The sequence below is a fragment of the Acanthochromis polyacanthus genome, chromosome 8 (genome assembly GCF_021347895.1).
Source record: "Acanthochromis polyacanthus isolate Apoly-LR-REF ecotype Palm Island chromosome 8, KAUST_Apoly_ChrSc, whole genome shotgun sequence".
Classification (NCBI taxonomy): domain Eukaryota; kingdom Metazoa; phylum Chordata; class Actinopteri; family Pomacentridae; genus Acanthochromis; species Acanthochromis polyacanthus.
The window spans coordinates 14207989-14228317 of NC_067120.1; the positions used below are offsets into that span (position 1 = coordinate 14207989).

At 39.9% G+C, this 20329-nt stretch overlaps 1 protein-coding gene across 1 annotated transcript; it reads left to right on the forward strand.

Annotated features, from left to right (window-relative positions):
- Positions 1-1415: 1415 nt before the first annotated feature.
- LOC110950370 (AT-rich interactive domain-containing protein 3A-like) lies at positions 1416-20324 on the forward strand. The gene is made up of 11 exons (XM_022192929.2): positions 1416-2035; positions 2567-3121; positions 7444-7518; positions 7624-7696; positions 9251-9434; positions 10953-11203; positions 11864-12139; positions 12459-12548; positions 13482-18474; positions 19352-19512; positions 19674-20324. Exons 1-9 carry the CDS (start codon positions 2009-2011, stop codon positions 13619-13621), a joined length of 1671 nt encoding a protein of 556 aa, XP_022048621.2. The 5' UTR covers positions 1416-2008; the 3' UTR covers positions 13622-18474; positions 19352-19512; positions 19674-20324.
- The last annotated feature ends 5 nt before the right edge of the window (positions 20325-20329 follow it).

Consider the following 20329-nt stretch of genomic DNA (forward strand, 5'->3'; position numbering starts at 1 on the left):
CACTAGCCACAAAAACTCTGATTTCTTTTACTAACCCCCATGCCAAGTCTGAAGGTCTTGTCCTTGTGTTTTTAGAGGTAAATAGTGCAAACACTGGTTGTGGAGCCATTTTAGGAGGGACAGATATTTGATGTTACTACAGCTTGTTCAGCTCTTTGGATCACTTTAATTTTTCGCTGAAACTCTGGTTCTTTTTCACATACCTGTAGTTGTGCCCAGCACTCATTTTCCTTCTGTAACCTGTTGCTTCTTTTTAAATGCACCCATGTTTTATTTTGTGTAAGCACTTTGAGAGCAAAGTCAACGCTGGAGTCAAGTTACTTGTACGTGTTCACATGCTCAAAGAGTGAAGCTGATTCTGATTCAATGCTTGCTGTTTGTCTGTGTTTCTACGTTTTAGTTGGTTTTTAGTTCATCTTCCTGTATCCTTTCTTCTTTGTAAAGACTTTTGTAAAGATTTTTTTCAGTTCCGTTGGAAATTTCTTTACATGTAGAACTACGATGCAGACGGACACCGTTCAAAGGATGAAACTAAGAAAATTACTATGATTCTGACAGAATATTTTTACACCATGTCGGTGCAATTAGGCTCACAGGAACTCATCATTTTGCTTCAGTGATCTCAGGTTTTCTGACTTATTCCACCAGTCAAAAGTTTGGACACACCTTCTCATTCAGTGGTTTTTATTTGTATTATTTTCTACCTTGTAGATTAATACTGAAGATTAACACTTCAGATTATCATAATTCTGTATCTATTTTGTCAAAATAGTTTTGATGTCTTCAGGATTACTCTAGGGCTGCACAGTGTAATAGTGGTTAGCACTTTCGCCTAGCGGCAAGAAGATCCTCGGTTCAAATCCCAGCCTGGGCCTGGGATCTTTCTGCATGGATTTTGCATGTTCTCCCTGTGCATGCGTGGGTTTTCTCCGGGCACTCTGGCTTCCTCCCACAGTCCAAAAATATGCTGAGGTTAATTGGTTACTCCAAATTGCCCGTAGGTATGAATGAGAGAGTGATTGTTTGTCTGTATATGTGGCCCTGTGACAGACTGGCGACCTGTCCAGGGTGTCCCCTGCCTTCGCCCGAGTCAGCTGGGATAGGCTCCAGCACCCCCCGCGACACTAGTGAAGATAAAGCGGTGCATAGAAAATGAATGGATGGATGGATGGATGGATGTTTATTGCACAGAGTTTCTACTTTAAAGCCTGTACTTCCAATGTTGTCTTTCTGAAAATATTTGTTTTTGATTGCTCATATTAAGAAATGTTCTACTTGTCGATTTAGAAACGATGCAGTTGTTGAGAGGTGATCTGCTTTTTAATTATTTAACATTTAAGTGAAATTGCACAGGGATGTACTCACTTCTGTTATTTACAATGTATTAAAATTTTGTTTGATTTAAAAAAACTGATTGTTTCATTTAGGTCCCAAGAAAATTAAGAGAAAATAAAATGAAAGATTATATATAAAATAAGATAATATAATAATAACAAATATTTCATATAATGGTTATGGATTGTGTATTTTACAATAGGCATCGTAAAAACAGCCCTAGATGTGCTTTTCTTGTGTTATTATTTTTTTTACAGAAGAGGTCACGTCCCTCAGTAACCGTAGAGGACAACAGCAGTGGGCTGTGCTTTGGGGTGGGATTTCCTCGCGGAGTGGGTGGGAAATTCCACTGAGCTGCAAAACACTTTACCAGCTTTACGCACGGGGCGGGCCTTTCATTCATTAAATGTGGGCCACTTAGACAATCAAAGATGTTTGAGTTTCCATGCGCAGTGACCAGGAAGGTAAAGCACGGAGCGTAATTACCCCTCTTCCTCCAGCTCCGATCACCACGACCTCCAGGGTGCAGGGGTGTTTTTTTGTTTTGTTTGTTTGTTTTGATTCACAAAGAAGAATCTTTTCTGCAAGAAACAAAAAAGACAGAAAACTGGACATGAGATGCGATTTGTTTCTGCTGGAGGATCGAAGGGAAACTAGATAAGACCTGTTGGCGATGATGAATTACTTGAAGGGACAAATGGTGAGTGTCGACGACTGTTTGGTGGCGTTTCCACTCGTGTCCGTTACAGTAACAAAGCAAACGATGATTAATGGAGACGTTTCTAAACGCATTTGCTCGGTTACAGTGAAGTTTTCGGTGAAGGTGTGTTTTGATGCAACATTTGTGTTTGCATTTACCTCCTCTGTGAAGTTAATTCTCTATCCTATGTGGATCATGCTGCGAATTACTTGTCCCTTCAGTTGTTTTATTTTGTGTTTTGAATAATCCCACTTTGTTTAATCCATCTCAAATACTCCCTGAATCGATCTTTAAATTCACGTTATCGAGAATTCTTTGGACCCAAGAATAAATGCATCTAACTTTATTCAGACCTGTATTTAAATAACCGATAAAAGTTTAATTTTCATGCCTTCATCTTTCTTTTCATGTTGAATACAGTTTCCACTGTTGTCACCTTTGGTTTATTTGCTGCTGCATGTGAAAAAAAAACCTCAGTGGTGTATTAAAATTTCCAAACACTGATTGTGATTTTCTGTGCTTGGTCTATAGTCCAGCCTATCAGAGGAGGCAGCCGGATGTCCACCGTCCAGTGCTGCTGGGGTGAAGCTGGAGGCGGTGATGGAGCATCTGCAGAGACAACAAGAAGCCAAGATGGAGATGAACCTGCAGGAGAAACATCTGCTTCAAGCTCAGCTGCTGTTTGCTCAACAAGCCGCCGCTGCAGCGAGAGCCTCCGGATCCAGACAGGACTCGGCGTTGTTTGGGAAAGCCCAACAAGCTTTGGCCAATCATCTGAGCAGAATGGATCCAGAGGAGGACGAAGATAATGAAGACTCAGACGAGGAGTTGTTAGACCCCCAAGACAACAAAGAGGAAGAGGATGAGGAGCAGGCAAAAAGGCCTAAACTGCAGCAGAGTTCAGGCTTCCCCCTCCAGCGTTCTTCTACGTCTCCAACAGCTGCTGTGGAGCGAATGCCTGAATTTCCACCTTCAGCGATAAAGGAGGAGCGCGAGGAGAAGAACCTGATGTCTCGTGCAGGCCAGCATGGCGTCACATCACCCGGTGACTTTGCTGACTGGAGCTATGATGAGCATTTCAAACAGGTATGGTGCTTTTTCTAGGGTGAATTTTGGAGTATTTGTGAATCCATTTTAATATCTCCTTTGATTCCTAGACTTATTTTTAAAGGTGTCAGGACATTATTTAGTCCCCACAGAGAGAAAACCTACATCTCTTTTAATTTGTGTTGGGGTCAGCTACTTGTTATGAATCGCTGACTTCTTCCCACTGAGAGCGGGGCTCTGCTGCCCGCTCTGCCTCCTATTTTCTCACATTACTCTGGCAAGGTGCCCAGACTTGACAGTGTTTAATTAGTGGTCGAGTCAGACATCTTTCCTTCTGCCATATTTCACTTCATGTCTCACACTTTGGAAGGGGAAAAAAAAAGAAGTGCTTGTCACTGGCCGAGCTAATTGGTCTTGGCTGCGGTCCAATCTTGTCCTGACTGAGGGCAGTTCAGGCCTGAGAAGATGGAGCCGAAATGAGAGCAGAGGATTAACGAAATAGCCTCAAGTGTGTATTTATGGAAAGGGTTGGCTGCAAGGGTTAACTACTGTAAATCTGTACCATCCAGGTTTCCTTTAAAACCTGAATAAGGATTGTATTAAATAGGAGATCCAAAGATAGTGTTTATGTGTATGCTTTCTAGGGGACGGTGCCTAAGGAACAAGGATCTCCTTATGGATTTCTTTGCTTCTTTATGGGGGCCGATCTGATTGGTTCTTCTGTGTGCGTTTCCTTTGAAAAGGCCCCATGTCAATATAATACATTGTGATTAATGAGGCCTGTGGGTAGAGGGACAGCTGGGTTCGTGCCTCACAGCATGCAAACAGCTACCAGTAAAGTTTACTTAAAAGTAGTTTCATTGTAGCAGAATGGGCTTTTGTTTGGTTATCAGTGGGTTTTACACACCTTTTTGGAATTATTTAGTTTTTGATTAGATTTTTTGATTTTCTTGCACTTCTCTCCCCCCACTTTGCCAATTTTTTTTGTAAAGACTGATTGTGGTTGTCTTCCTACATGAACAATCTCTGATTATTTACAAAGTTAAACGTGCATTCAAATGTGGAGAAGCCCAGAGGTCTCAGCGCTGACGTTACTGTAGCTCGGTGGATAGCTTTGCATAATTTAGCCGTCGCTTGGCAACACTAAATGGCAGCTTAATTCCATTCCAAGCAATCAATACATTATATGGCCACTGCAGTGAGAATGTGTTTCCTTTCTACAGAGCAGCTCGCTGAACCTGGAGCAACGAAGCACATTTCTCTTTTAATTAAAGCACAGTAATTAGGGAAGACAGACTGTTGTGGAAACAACTTAATTGCGTGTCTGTGAATTGGGTTGGTTGGTGTTTTTCTATTGCTTGAGGCAGAAGAAATGTCTCAGAATCCTAATTGATAATTAAAAGAAACCAAAATGAGGCATTTGCTGTGACCCATTTGTGTCTGGGTTTGTGAGCGTCCTCATATGTGAACACAGGAGGAATGCAGCCATATATGCAGCTACAAATGATTTCTACTTTGTCTGAAGCTATGTCACCTAACATGCATGTAAAAGGGTTGGAAATGAGGACTTTGGGAAGTTATGGTTGAAATGGTTGCTCTTTTCATCCTAAATTTGCTTCCCTGCCCATAACTTCCTTAGTCTCCTTTTTGTTTGTTTAAATAATGAAACATCTTGACGTGCTCTTCGGGCCTCACCATGCTGGACAGCTGTTCTTTGCTGCTTGTGTGCGGTCTCACTGTAAGCGCTTAAATGCACCATGAGCGAGGGATAAGGAGCCCCTGTTCACTCAAGCTCACAGCACAGTGAGGGGTCAGATAAATGATCTTGACTTGCTAAGCCTAATAGATTGATTTGGATTAAAACTTTGGTCCCCCCCCTGCGGTTACCAGTGAAATCAGGACACGGTTCTATTGTCACTTTTGCCCTCCTTATAAAGCTCATTACAGGGGGTAATTGGTTAGTATAAACACAAATATTTTAAAGTTTAATGTAATTTTTATCATGAATAGTTGAGGAGAAACTTTAAATAACGCTTTGTAGCTAGATGCATTAACTTGATAATATGCAGTTTAAATATATAAAATGACATAAAACCTTGGAGAAAAAAAAAGTAGCCTTTTTAGCAAAACAATAGAAACCTTTTCCTGACCTACATACTGAATACTATCAGGATCCCCAGGCCTGGATGTGTGAAAGCTCTGTGAGCAATTAATTGAAAGCTCTTTGTTAATAGATCCACAGTAGGTCTCAGTTGCTCAGCAATAAGGGGGGAAGGGTTTTATTTCGATCTGATGGTGAAAAGACTGTGACGTTTACTTACCTTCAACAGGCTTTCTGCTGGAGGAGAAGAGGTGCTTTATTGGAAATTCTAAGCTGAAGCTATTTGATGTGTCAACAGCTCTGCTGCCACGAGAGACAATTTGGGGAATGAGAATTACAAAATGGTGAACCAGCGGATGGGTTGACATTTAAAAGGCCGGATTACCATCTCCAAGGTCTATTTCACTTCTGTAGTTCGACGAAGGTGAAAAAAATGGAAGTTTCAGTTAGATTTTAGAAATATGGATCTTCAATTTGAATCAGCTTCAGTGTGTGTAAAAGCAATGGAATGACTGTAATAGAAGAATGGTTAGAATAAATGTTTTTGCTTAAAGTAATGGATTAATGATTAAAATGCTGCAATAAAATAACTGGATAAACAGTGGGCTGAAGGTAAAGGATGAATGATGGCTGTAGTTTATTGCAAGATTTTGCTAAATAGTCAATAGATAAGAGTTGAAATAACTGATATGTGATCCCAAAGCTGCAAGTAGTGAATAAATTATCTAACTGTTCAGTGTTTAATGCGGGTAGGGCTCATACAAAATGATCTAACATTTAGCCTTTAAGTGTTTAAAATGTAGTTCTATGACAATATCCCATTTAGTACAGTATTGAATAATGTCCTGTTCAAAATCAGAGCTGTAAGCGTTTATCTCAAAACAAAGGGAGCCGCTGCCTTCTACTTTCACACAGCCACTGATAATGTGTTAGCATTTGCAGTTTGATGTTTTTACTGTAAACACAAGGAGAGTTATTGTTGGAACAGAAGCCAACTGATTATTGGTTCCCAAAAGGTGAAATGTTATTATAAATGACACACAGATATGAACTAAAGTCAATTTGAGATAAAGCAAAAACTAAAACATTATTTTGATGAACCACCACCATGATAATTGAAGCATTTGATCTTGTTAAATACAGTAATGTGCTTTGTTGTCTAAAACACACAGGCTTGTTTTAATCTAAAACATGTTAATGTGTAACACGAGCCTGCAGTAGTCAACAGAAAACAAACGTGTAATGGCATTTAGCCAGCAATGGTATTAAAATAAATGATGTAGAAAGTCTGTCAGCAGGGATAATGGGGGGGAAAACATATTCAAATGAATGTAAATGTAAAGAGACAATTCTCTAGGCTGTTCCCTACTAATAAGGTTTAATTTTCATACTTGCGTCATTATGCAGCTCTGAGTGCGCCTTAGTAGGACAATAAGCTCACAGCAGGCTCTTCCACGCTGTAGCACAAACACGGTACTCCACTCACATTTTTAACCTTAAACTGTCATGTTGAGGGAGGCAATGAAGGAATAACATGTGGCATTAAGTTACTTTTATCTTCTTTTTAAAAATATGCTTAACTTTTAAAAAAAATATGCTGCTATATACATAAATATGTGAGAAAGCCGTACAGGCAGCCAGGTGTTGGCAATTACCAGCTGTTTAAAGCAGGACATGGTGATGCTGGGCTTGAGGGAAAAGCAGGATTAGTAGCTGAAAATGAATAGCAAGAGGTCCAGAAACCTGTAAGAAAATGTGAAAAAAATAAGATGATCCTTTATTATTCCCTACGTCAGGGGAAATTTCCAGTGTGACAGCAGCAAACAGATTTCAGAGCAGCACCATTTGTACAGTAATGATAACTATCATAACAATAATATGTACCATATATACAAGAATGAAGAAAATGTATTCTATTTTATCTACCTTGTCGCCAATGAGATTATTGTTCACAGTGATTATTCTGTGCTTGTTTTATTGCGCTGTGGTTTTAATGTGTCTGTAATCTTGACGGCATTGGAAATGAGGGAAACCTCAATGTCCTTCCGAGAATAAATTGATTGATTGATATTAAACAGCCACATTTGACAGTGTCGTATCTGCCACAGATTTTTTCAGAATTTCACCGGTAGAAAATCACACGACTGAGCAGCTTTGGCGGAGTACTGCGCTCTCCGAGTTCTTTTCTTGTTTTTAATCTGCAGCAACCCAAGTGAACTCCTAGTGTAATGTTTTCTTTGTTGTTGACACACTCTTGTAGAGAGGAGGTGCAGTCTGGGCCGACGAGAGTGACGGAGGAAAAGTCAGAGGAGAACCTTCCAGAGACTTTGCCAAGGTCAGTCCATGTGTTCAACGTAAACATGAACAATGTCTGAAATTACTACAGCGTAACAGTTTACTGGTTTGTTGCTGATGTTCAGTTTTTTTTTTCACTTTACAGCTTTATGAACTGGATAATGACCCACAGCGGAAGGAATTTCTTGATGAACTCTTTGTCTTTATGCAAAAACGAGGTATGATTATATGTATATGAAGTCCAGCACCTCAGTAGCAACAGAATAATGAAGGCTTGCAGTAGAGAGAACTCAAAAATGTCCTCCTTGCAGTAGAGCAAAATTATAGTTCTGTGAATTATGAAAAAGAGAATTGGCAAAACTTGAATTTCTCAGATTTTTTTAAAATTTTTTACAAAGATTTTAAAAAGTGCAACTAAAATGTTCAACAGTTCTCCACATGTTACAAATGTTCGAAAAAATGCTTGCTCTACATACTATATATATTTTACTACTTGCATTTTTTCTTTTATTTCCTTTCTGGTCTCTGATGTGCTTCATGTATCCGCAGCTGACAGTTCAGCCTTAAAGTTCTTGAGTTTTTGTTGTGTGACTGTTGGTTGCAGCTGAGTTGCTAAATACTTCAAAGTGGGGCCAAGAAACACCAAATTATTTGTATTTTACAGAATCTGGTTTGAGCAAACACTTTTTTTTTTTTTTAAAGACACACGTAGAACGGATAGAAACTTATTTTGGTGAAAAATGCAATTTTATTCTGATGGAATGGTGCCTCATAGATGAGTAGTTCAAGGACCATCAGAAAGTTGAAAATCTGACGGTTTTTGTTATAGTTTCTGGCTCTAAATGCAGTGACTGATCTGATACCAATTACTGAAGCTGATTAATTGGTGGCAAACATTAAAGAAATAAAGAGTTAAAATGTTGCTAACAAAGAAAGGAAATGTTTTCAAATTAAAATGTTTTGTTTGTTTCCATGATGAGATGTTTATTTAAAACAGGGGACACATTATTATTATTATTATAGTGAAAGCAATACTTGCTTTTAGCATTGATAGCGTGGTAGGACGCTTTGTCTGGATGCTGGGCGATAAAGTGCACAGGAAGGTTATAAGGGCAAATTAAAGTTGGATCTCAAAGCCAATTAGTTGTCTAGTTGGTTTAAAATTTTGGACTCGTAGTCCAACAATTAGCATCCAACAACAAACCCCCAAATCTTATTAGTGCTGTATGTTGAAGACACTCTTGCAACGTAGTTTGGCCCAATGACAACAAATCCCAATCCCAAGTGAAGGAGATGCAACTGGACATCATCTCCAATCTTTATCTGTGTGGGCGAGCGTCATGGCGACGGAAAAAGTGTGTCTGTGGCATACGTTCATCTTAAGCGCAAACTAATCTTATTTCTGCAACTGCTTTTTGACCTCCTTCATTAATTGGCTTTTCTCCAAATCAGGATTGGAAGGGTTAGTTGTCAATGCTGTGATTGGCAGACGCTGCTGGCTCTAAAATCACCCCTCCCCCTCGATCAGTGCAGAAATGAAGCTGTGGCTGTAGAATTATCCCCACCCCCCCGCCATCTGAAATGAGCTTCATTGGAAACATCCGTCCACACAGATTATGCATGCTAAGCCATTTATCCGACCTTAACCTATAGCCCTCAGAATATGTTCTCATCCTCCCCTTCCTCCTGTAGTAGTGCATCAACAGGTCCCCTCTTGCTTTGTAGCAGTGCACAATAAAGGAGTTCACTTTGTGTTGCATTTATTCATGCAGGAACTCCTGTGAACCGCATCCCCATCATGGCAAAACAGGTGCTGGACTTGTACCGGCTTTTCAAGCTTGTGACAGAGAAAGGAGGCCTGGTGGAGGTTATTAACAAGAAGATCTGGAGGGAGATCACCAAAGGTCTCAATCTCCCCACATCCATCACCAGCGCAGCCTTCACCCTCCGTACCCAGTAGGTGCCTTTCTTATAACTAAGACGATCAAAAAAAAGTTATAGCCCTGAAAGAGAGACCAAAATGAGTTCCAGTATGAGGATGTGGAGTAGCTGATAGTGGAATAGCTGTTTAATGAGGTTGTCAAGCAGGTTTCTGTAAATAAAATGCAATTTACCAGAGAGATGCCGACCTACTATGCACTGGTACATTCCCACATCTGCACCATAACTAAAATATTTTGGGATTTTAACCTGAACGTTGCCCAGATTGATCAGTTGTAATTTGAAGATATTCAGAAAAACATGCTTAAACAGCCCCTTAACACAGAGGTTATAATGAAGCTTAAATGAAATGATAGTTTACCAGCTAATAGGTGTTGTGCCAACAGTCTTACTGAGTCAGACGTAGAAACATTTCTGCATCACTTTGAACACAGCGTAAGTCTGAACTGCACCATCGTGGTAATGGGTGAACATGCACGACTTTGTTGTGTAAAGTGATTTAGAAAAGGATTTTTGCAAATTTCAGCATCAGTAATCATCCAAAAACACCTCAGAGAGCAAAAGACAGTTTATGTGCCAAAATCACAACACACTTGTCTTTACAATTTCAAATCTATTAGGCTATAAAATAAATGTCAAAAATCATTACATTTTCCAACAATTTAAACATTTAAACACAGACCAGCATGTTAGATTAATGATGCTGACTAATGATGAATTGAATCAGTTTTCTCCCACAAGACGTTTACAAGAGCTGAAGTTGCTTGAAAGAGTTTTCCTCTGAGTTTGTTTAACACCTGCAACATCAACCAGCAGCAGAGTTTATGCGTGCATCTCTAAAGCAAGAGAGCGGAGTACATTTGAGTTTATTTGAACAACGGTACTGGTAACTTTAATAAATTCCCATGATTAAAAATGATCTCTGACATAGAGAGCACATCAGTCCAGACAGGATCTAGTACGTATCTTTGAATCAGCTATTTCTAGTTCTATTTTCTGAGTGTATTGAGAACTACAGTATCAGTCAACAGTAGGATACACAAGTGGCTCCATAGCAAAGGAGATGCACGCATTTACGCATTGAAAAAGACGCTAGCTTCATTAAATAGTTATAACTGAGACAAGATGGATCAGGATCTAACAGCAGATCACACTGTGAACTTCCCTTCACCTCAGATGAGCTGAAGTTAAATCAGGGTCATTCTCAGTGCTGAGCTTTCACTTATTCTGTTTAATCATAAATAACCCTGGCTGTTGGCTATTTCGACACTTTGACAAGCTGCTACTAGTTTAGATTTAGTCTTCTTTTTGTTATTATTACATATTACACTTCACTTGGTGTATCGTCTAAACTTGTGTGAATGACAAATATCACTTACTATTAATGGGAAAGTCACATCTGTCTGACAGAATGGTGTCACTTTAACAGTCTGTTGAAGCCAGAAAACAAGAGCTCTGGGCATTTTTTTTTCAAGAAAGGTTTTACTGATTTGCATGTTTTGGTTACTGACTCACTAGAAACTCTCCTTGTAGGTACATGAAGTACTTGTACCCGTTTGAGTGTGAGAAGAAAGGTCTGAGTTCTCCAGGTGAGCTGCAGGCAGCCGTCGACAGCAACCGCAGAGAAGGTCGTCGTCCCGGTTACGCTAACAGCCTGTACCGCTACTCTTCCTCCCCGAGCTCTGCTCCGCGTGCACTGCTGTCTTCACCCACGATGCAAACCACCCCAACCACACACAACGGCCTGAATACATCCGCTAGTCCAAACTTAAAGAGAAGTGCAGGTATACCAGACTGTCTTATGTGTTGTATTTGTAATAAAAGTGCCACTAATTTGGCACGATTCGATAAAAATCACTTTGATCCAGCTTGGATTCTATATTGATTCATACCAGTCTATTAAAGGACTTGATTCTTAAAGCATGTTGTGACAGTTTTGACCTATTTTGCTGTTTTAAGCAACACTATGCAACTTTTTCTGAGCAGAGGCAACAGCAGCCTCTGTGGCCACAAGTGATACTTACAGGATTGTTGTGCTTTAAATTTGTTTAAGTTTGAGTGGCGATTGGTACCATTCATCCTCCTAACTAAAAAATAATGAAACATGACCACGGCCATTTATGATTTAATCACATAAATAGTCATAAACAAAGTACTTGACTTTGCAGGATAAGTGTAACATCAAGTAGTTTTGATATTTCCACACATTTAGCAGCTTCATAAGGGCATTGACTTTCTCCTAGTATAACTGAAGGTTAAACAGACGTCATTACTTTTTGGATATAATATAAATGTCCACCATTTCATCTAAGAGGAATTTTTAATTTTGCAGATTTTTTGTCTCTTTCTCTGGGTGCTTTTTTTAAAAAACAAACAAACAACAAAAAAAAAACTATTATAGTGTATTAAAATGAATTTCACTTAGATTTTTTTTTTCTGTTCAGAGGAGACCTCCAGCCCTGGACTTCCCCGGCTGCCGATGGCTCTGGCACTGGGGCAGCAGCAGCAGCAGCAGCAGCTGGCACAAGCTGCCACACTGGAGCATCTCAGAGAGAGACTGGAGCGAGGAGCAGCTGCAGCTTCAGCTGACGGTCCAGACAAGAAAATGATGCGACTGGCAGAGGAGCAGCAGCGCCTCATGCAGCAGGCTCTTCAGCAGAACCTCCTGGCTATGGCCTCACACTTTAACCCCATGAACCTCAAACTTAAGAATGGGCACGGTGGGTTGCTTCTGTTCTATGATACCTTACCATTACATGACATTATGGGATGGTAAATGTAGAAATGTCCATTAATGGGCACCCAGATAGCTCAACAGATTGAGTGGGTGACCCATGAACAGGGGCTATATTCCCTGATGCAGAGGCCTGAGTTCGATTCCAGCTCATGGCACTTTGCTGCCGGTCCTTTCACCATTCTTCTCCCTGCTTTACTGTCTACCTCTCTACTTATCTATTCAACAAAGCCAGCAAAAGGGCAAAAAACTACTTTTAAAAAAAGAAATGCCCTTTAATTGTGGCTTTTTCTTGTCTCTCACAGAAAACAAACAGGATTTATCATTGAACATCTCTACTAACGGACCTGCCAGTATCAGCGTTTCTGTGGAGGTCAATGGCACCATTTACTCAGGTGAGATGTGAAATTTGGAAAGGAAAGCCTGTTTTTGACTTTATTGTGTTTTGTTTTGGGGTTTTTTTGGTGAATATTCAATTGGAAGAACTGGTGCACATCATTATTTATTAGATGAACCATATTGTTTCTTGTGACAGTAGTTCATTTTCTCTAGTGGGTTTAAAAGGTATGATATCTTTTAGAAAAAACGTTTATTAGAGCCAATAGTAGAGTCCCTAAACTACTACTTTGTCATATCATTCAGTCAGAAAACTCAACTAATTCAAAGCAGAAAACTGGATATTTGATCAAAATTGCTTAAATTACCATAATGTCTAATTTTTAAAACATTTTGCACTAACTAAATTCTTTCTTATAAACAAACCACATAACCAGGAAACCATTAGTGACTCGGCTGTGATCAACAGTTGCATGATAAACATTCAAACAAAGTAAAAATGTAAGTAGTAAAATATTCATAGTATGTAGAGCCATCATTTTTTCAGATATTGCCACCATATTTTAAGATACATGATTGTCTGCTCTGTTCCTGCAGCCTACAAAATGGGGTCCAGCAATACAAATGTACACCCATAGTAAAAAAAAAAAAAAAAAGTCTTCTTGGTTATATTTTGAGAACCATTTTGAAATTCTGTTCTACTTGGATGTCCAGCAATATTTGTTTTTGTGGTACAGCTTGTCATACCTGCTCAGTTAGTAAAGTTGAAAAATAACTTTTTCATTTTTGTGACCTGCTATTTCATATTGAAAAGCATTCTACATTTTGCATTGTGTTACTGTGTGTGTAAATATCGCTAGCTGACTTCTGCGTTATCATGTTTTTTTAAAGTATGCTCGCAGATGGGATTTTTCATGAGAGACAGAGATATATAGAGAAAGTCGGTTTCTTATTTCTGTTTAATTTCTTCTTCTCTGGTTTCTCCGTTGCAGGAACTCTGCTTGCCCAGAAGTCATCTGCTCCTGTGCCGTCACAAACCGTGACTCGAGCAGGAACAAGTGGTTTCGGTGGCCTTTCCTCCTCACACAGCCCCTCGTCTTCATCTTCCTCATCCTCAAAAGGACCAAATTAAGGTTCACTGGCTTTTAAATCTGGTTAAAAGAATGACACACAATATACCTCTCTTGTCAGACAAGAATTGTATCAACTCAAGGGAAAATCTGCTGCAAAACTGAAGCTACGTAATTTCTTGAGCATCGTCCTTCTGTTACTTTAATGTGCTTGAAATGATTTTTGTGCTTGAAATGATGTTTGACCTCAAAGCTTCCACACCGACCACAACATAGATTCAGATCACAGTTTACCATAGTGCCTGTTAGAAGACTTTTTAAATGTAGTGGTGTTCTTGTCTAAAGGGCTTTACCGGGTTTGTTCAGAAGTGTCTTTAGAACAGAAAAGTGCATGATGAGAATCAGTGCTGCTCCTCTGTAGGCGTCAGTTACATTTACAGCTAATCATCCAATATATAGCTGCCTTTCAGTAGTCATCAGTAGAACAATGTAGTTTCTGAAGTGCAGCTAATGAAGACCAAAAAGCCTTAGTGCAGTGTCGTAGCTACTGTCTGTAACCGTTTGCTGAAGCCATTTTGTATTTCCTTTGGTAAACATTTGGTTATACTTTAAATAGCAGCTTTCAGGGAGTGTGGATGCCATCAGTTTCCACAGAAACGTTACGTCTCCTAAAGAATCAATTGGAATTTAATCGAAACTGGACACATATTTGTTGGAATTGTTTATTGTTGTGCTTTATATTGCTTTTTCATGTTTTTGTGTCATTTGGCTTGGCCTCAAAATTACACATTTATTTAATGTCAGCTGTGAATCAAAGGCAGAATTTGAGAGGCGACATTTTGTTTCTGCTGGGAGCCATATGTACAGCTGAAGTGATGCAACATTTACCTCAATTGACTTCCCACGGCGGTAAGTTTCTCAGACTTCTTACTTTTGGACTCAGGAATGTCCTCTGGACTTACTACTGTTAGACTATATCTCATAATATATTGCTGTTATATTTGTATAAATGCAGAGAATGTGTCATTGATGAACTCTCTGTGCTACCTCACTCTGCTATAAAAATATGCAATGCTTACTGCAGCATGTGTTCAGCTGGTCATCAGCTAATATCAGTCTGTATGTGGACAATCAAGTAGACATGTCACTGAAAACAAATGCCACTGTGAACTTAACAAATGGAACGGTTGATAATGAGGCGACGTTTGGGTCTGTTCTGGTCTGTGTGTTAACGTATTGCTTGGATATGTAGCCATAAGGAATTAAATAATCCTGTGTGCTGGAAAGACTCTGGTCTTTTATCTTTTTTTTTAAACATAAAATCAGTGGTTTGTTTTTGAACTAACTGCTGTTGCATTTATGGTGATAAGGCAGTTGACAGAAGCTGCTCTTAGATTCATCCTGCATGCGTATATTATTTGAACTGGGTTTCAGCTCACTGTTTTGCCATCTGGTCCATATCTTATGTCATCAGTAGATATAGTTGTTCTTGGCTGCAGCAGGCACAACAAAAAACCTCCCTGTTCAGCACCAGATAAGTTTGTGATGAGTCGGTTAAAAACAGTCAAGCAATATATCTGTGGATTCTAGAGGAAACAACTGTGGAAAATTGTCTCAGCCGTTGTATGGCAGGAAGGGATTATTTTCACAGAAAAACTTTAGTTACTGATGGAGGGAATTTAAGTAGATTTTGCCAATAATACTCACACATATTTCTTAATTAATATTTTCAAGATTATTACTTGTATTTTAATGATTCTGTTATTGTAACTCTTACATCACACAAATAGAGTGGCATTTAAGTGAGTAATAGCTTATTTGTGCCAGTTGAAAAAAAATCACACTTTAGAATTTCTAATTGTTGCATTTTCACAAACCAGATTCATGTATTGTCTTTTTTTATGATATGTATCATCAGACAGGGTTCATTAAGTCAAAATCTATATATTGCATATGGAGGAGAAAGTGCAGAAAGAGTCTGGCTGAAGCGATTATTCCTTAACTCTGCAGCAGACCTATAACGGTGTCAGTACTGATGGAGACACGAGCTCATAGGTCAGGGGATGAGGGTGGGGGATGGGCTGCAGGATTTAGTGTTGGATAGTTATCCTATAGTGGCATCTGGAACACTGAAGAAGAAAGATGCTACAGAGGTATTATGAGCTGGATATCTCCGCCCACAGTCCCCACCCACTAGTGAGTAGTAACACTGGTGAAGTCACTCAGCAGATGAGGGGATCACCGTCCCGGGACCGGATTGTTCTGTATGAAGACAGTCTGAAGAGAATGAGGATTTTACAGCGTTGAACAGGAAAATAGATCCACAGCTGCAGAGAACTGCTGAATAACAACTTCTGAAACAAACCCCATCCTATGCAAGGGACTTTTTTTTTTTTAAACATTTCTTGTGCCTCACACCAAAATCATGTAATCCTGAATAACCAAGATGTTTTAATGCAGAACACTGTGAATGCTTTTGTGGCTTATGAACTCCAAAATAATGGTTTTGGTTGATCCTCTGAAGCAGACATATGCGGGTAGATACTTCCAGGACTGAAAACAGAAATGCTTTTTCATAAATCAAGCAAATGATGATCTGGACTGGGACCTTTGGCTTCTACTTGTGAATGATTTAAAATAGCCTCTAACAAACCTTCAACATACAGTTGACACCATGCCTTACCACGATGAGGAGTACCCAGGCCAGCCTCTCTGGCAGTCTGTGCTGCTCTTCTGCTGCAAGGGAATGATTGAGGTCATCATGGTCATCCTCTTCTTGTGGCTCCTGGTGCAGGTCCTCTTCACCAAACAATTAGAAGGTAAAGGAATCCATTCTTTCTGATGTTTAGAAATCTATATTAAGAGTTGCTGGTTGTTGTAAACACTCATCCAGCAATCTTATCCTGACATTCCCTTGTCTTTTCTCTGTTCAAAAATGCATGCAACTAAAGCTAATACCATGTGTCATCAGTGTAACTTCATTACATCCTGAGTATTGTAATTCTAGTACAGTAGTCACTCTTTGTGTTGCTATCACTCCTCACCAGCTTAGCAAAGACATTCAGGGTAAAACAGGGAATTAATCTGGAAGATGATCCCTTGTTTTGACTAAATTCAACTCCTGACTCGGTTTATGCTGCATTTTTTCCAAGATCAAGAATTATACATCTACCCTTTTTGACATCAGATTAGGAAGATACATCTTTATGATCAATATTGACAGGAGGAATGATTTCAGTCACCATTTTTTCCTGAGTATACACATGGGTAAATCAGTGTTGTCTTACAATACAATCCAGTCATTTTTTCCTACTTTAATATGAGACATTTGGCCCATGTTTACTTGCAAATGGGTCAAAGTACATGAACTGTGTTATGTTATCTGATTGAACTTATTCTTTTCTCTTATGTCTACAGTTCATCTCCAGATTCTTCTTTTGGTTGGACTGATTGTTTTCTGTCTGAGTTTAGTCCTGGGATGTATTATGTGTTGGAGGAGCAGTAACCTTTGCCTACCGGCAGACAAAGCTCCTGTGACGTCAGAAGCTCCTGCTGAACCTGTGACCTTGTCCCAGAACCAACCTGCCTCAGCAGCAGCGTCATCCAGGCAGCAGTACGAGGAGCTGGATGGAGATGTGTTGGAGTACCCGTCCACGTTCACCAGTCCTGCCCCTTCACAGGGTGAATTTACCTCTCTGCCATTATCTAATCAAGCTGCCTCTGAGCAAAGGGAGCAACCAAAGTCCATTTTTTCTTTTCGTCGCCTCAGCACCCCACTGCTAACGTCACCTCTTTATAAGCCCATAGACCCTGGCCATGCTTCCCTGCCTTCATTTCCCAAACTGGGGTTGTTTACCCGAACACGTAAGGCTCTGCAGAGGCGCTGCACTATGACTGGTGATACCGTATCCTACAGTGAACACAGCAGACTCACCAGCCCTGGTGCTGTTTCTCCTTCTCTGCCTGAAAGACCAATCCCGCTGGCTCTGCTGAACTATGGCTCAAGTGCAAGCTGCAAGGAGCCAATATTATCAAAACCTTATCTCCATTTCACTATGGCCTTTTCTTCAGAGCAGCAAGTCCTAGCAGTCACTGTACTCAACCTCACTGGGACACCTTACAGGCTGGAGGATGTTTCTTTGCTGGGCTGTCTGCCGCCTCTGTACCCCGGCCCCATACAGGCCTCTGTCCAGAGCAGCTTCAGCCCTGAAGCCCACAGCCTGGTGCTGCTGCTCAAGGTGAGGTCTGTGAAGGAGCTCCAGAAATGTGTCCTGAGAATAGCTGTTTATGCACGGGAGCCGCAGAGCCTAAGAGGCACCGCTCTGGGTGAAGTGCAGGCCGAGTGTGAAGGAAGAGACTGGAGGCCAGAGCATCCATTTCACTTCACCAAAGAGCTTCATCCAAACAAAGAGAAAATAAATCAGGTAGTGGAGTATATGTATATGTTTGACATCTGGCCACACTTATTTTTAAAGGAAGACCTTGGGTTCACTTTAACTTCTTCTCTCTTCAGCACTTTCAACATGAAAAATGAAGATTCCAAAGTGAAGAATCAACATCTGAGCGTTATTTATAATATAATAATATGCAGAAAATCTAGAGGTTATTGATCAGTTTAAGTTATTTTTTGGGAGAAAGTTAGCCGTACTTTGAGTATTTGTTTTGTCTGATGATGTTTGATTTATGCTGTGCATGGTGTGTTTCCTGCTGAATGTGATTTCCCTCTCTGCTCTGTGAACTTTTACCCTTTTGCTGCAGAGTCTGATCTCCCAGGATGTACTGACATGTAAGGGGCTTAGCTGTCCTCCGCAGGTCTTCATTTTGCTCCAGTATCAGTCTCTGACTCACCAGGTCAAGGCTACAGTCCTCAGAGGTGATAACCTCGACAGCCTCGCTCCCATGCCCACAGCTGCAGGTAGAGCCTGATGACACTTGAAATTGACAGAACGTGTGTTTGACATACATGGCTGCCTTATGTAAGCATGCGTGGTTAGAACTATCTTTTGCCTTTCAGGGGCAGAGGTAAAGTAATTCCCTATGTTTGCTTTTAATGTTTAGGGGATTAAATGATGTCTTACAGAGCCCGAATGCAGCAGGAGATCATCCCTGTTTTTAATGACATTGTGGTTTAATCCTTCACTATTCACAATCCTCAGGAAAATGTTCCAATCTCCACTGCAGCTCTGATCTGACAGATCTAATCTTTGTTTGCATTAGCCTGTCTAGGCATTACTTTTATTGCAGACAAGCACATCCTGTATGTGGAGCCATTAGATTTTATGATATCTGTTTCATGGACAGTATGTCACATAAGCATGACTTGGATAATCTCTTTTTGTTTTATATCCGATCCTGAAAGTATTTCCTCACGAATACTGAGACAATATGCAACAGCTGAGTGGTTTGTGTTCTATCAGATTTGTGTTATCAAATTTATGAAATGATTACAACCTTTGCTAGGCAACTTTTAGACATAAATCATAAAAATACATCTGATTTGTTAATGGCAGTGGGACTGAGTGTACTTAAACAGCAGGAAAAGAAAGATTTGAAACGGAAAAACAACCAAAAAAAATGTTTTTGTCTTTGTGTGGCGTCTGCTCAAGTAAGGTTTGACATTGTCATATGGTCACATAATGTTTCCTGGTAATTATTGTTTCTAATTCTATCAATCTCTAAGAACTGTGAAAGGAATTTTCTTCCCAGTTCCAATTTCAATCTTAGTCTTCATGTTTAATTCTTAATTTGAAGGGTTTTTTCATACATAATAATGCTTGCATATCTGTATTCAGATTACCAGGTGGTGATTAATTTGCACAATGACGGAGTTTTGATCAGCAGCAGAGAAACTAAAGAAGAGTCCAGCACTGTGTGGAATGCTTCTTTCCTGTTTGATCTGCCTCCAGGAGACATCAGTCAGCTGCCCTTATTGCTCGAGTTCCTCATCATGCAGGTAGCTACTGCTGTGGGAGCTACAATACCGGATCAGGATTTTATTTCCTGATTATTAGTCATGTAAACAAACACGAGTAACTGCATTTTATTTGGACTTTAACTACCATGTGAAGCAAATACAACGTAACTCAACAGTTCCTCTCTTTTGCAATGGCACAGGTTCCGGTCCTGTCAGAGCGCAAAGTTGTCGGTCGAGTCCTCATCGGAGCAGCGACTGCAGATGCAGGACGAGCTCACTGGAGGGACGTGTGCAGCCGGAAGGTGGAGCAAGCTCGCTGGCACACTGTTCAACCAGAACTACTGTAGAGATCTGACATACAGCCTCAAAACCACTAACAGTGGACCAGATGTACTGTTGAACTCACTGAGGCGTCTAGAATAAGGTGTGATGTGAAAGTGATGTTGAGATACATGAAATGATTGTACGAGAAATCAAATCTTTAAACATGGCCTTATTGCAGTGTAACAGCCACTGAATTTCTCTATTGAACGTGCACCAAATGACTTTTTAAATGACTGAAGGAATTATCAATCATCTCTTGTATCTATTTGGTATTTTAGTAAAATAAAAAAGTATAAGCATGAAGGTGACTGAACTGAACTGAACACGAGGTCTTAATCTAGAAATACTGAGAAGTTACTCAGTTATTGTGACTAAAATATCCTTTGCCATTCATTTAATGAGTGAGCAATGTGCTGCACACAAAAATGCAATTAATTTCACAGTTCTCAAGGGATACACTTAAAATATCTTGTTCTTTTAAATGATGTGAGGAATCATAATATTTATATAAATGAAACACAGTTTTGCCTCG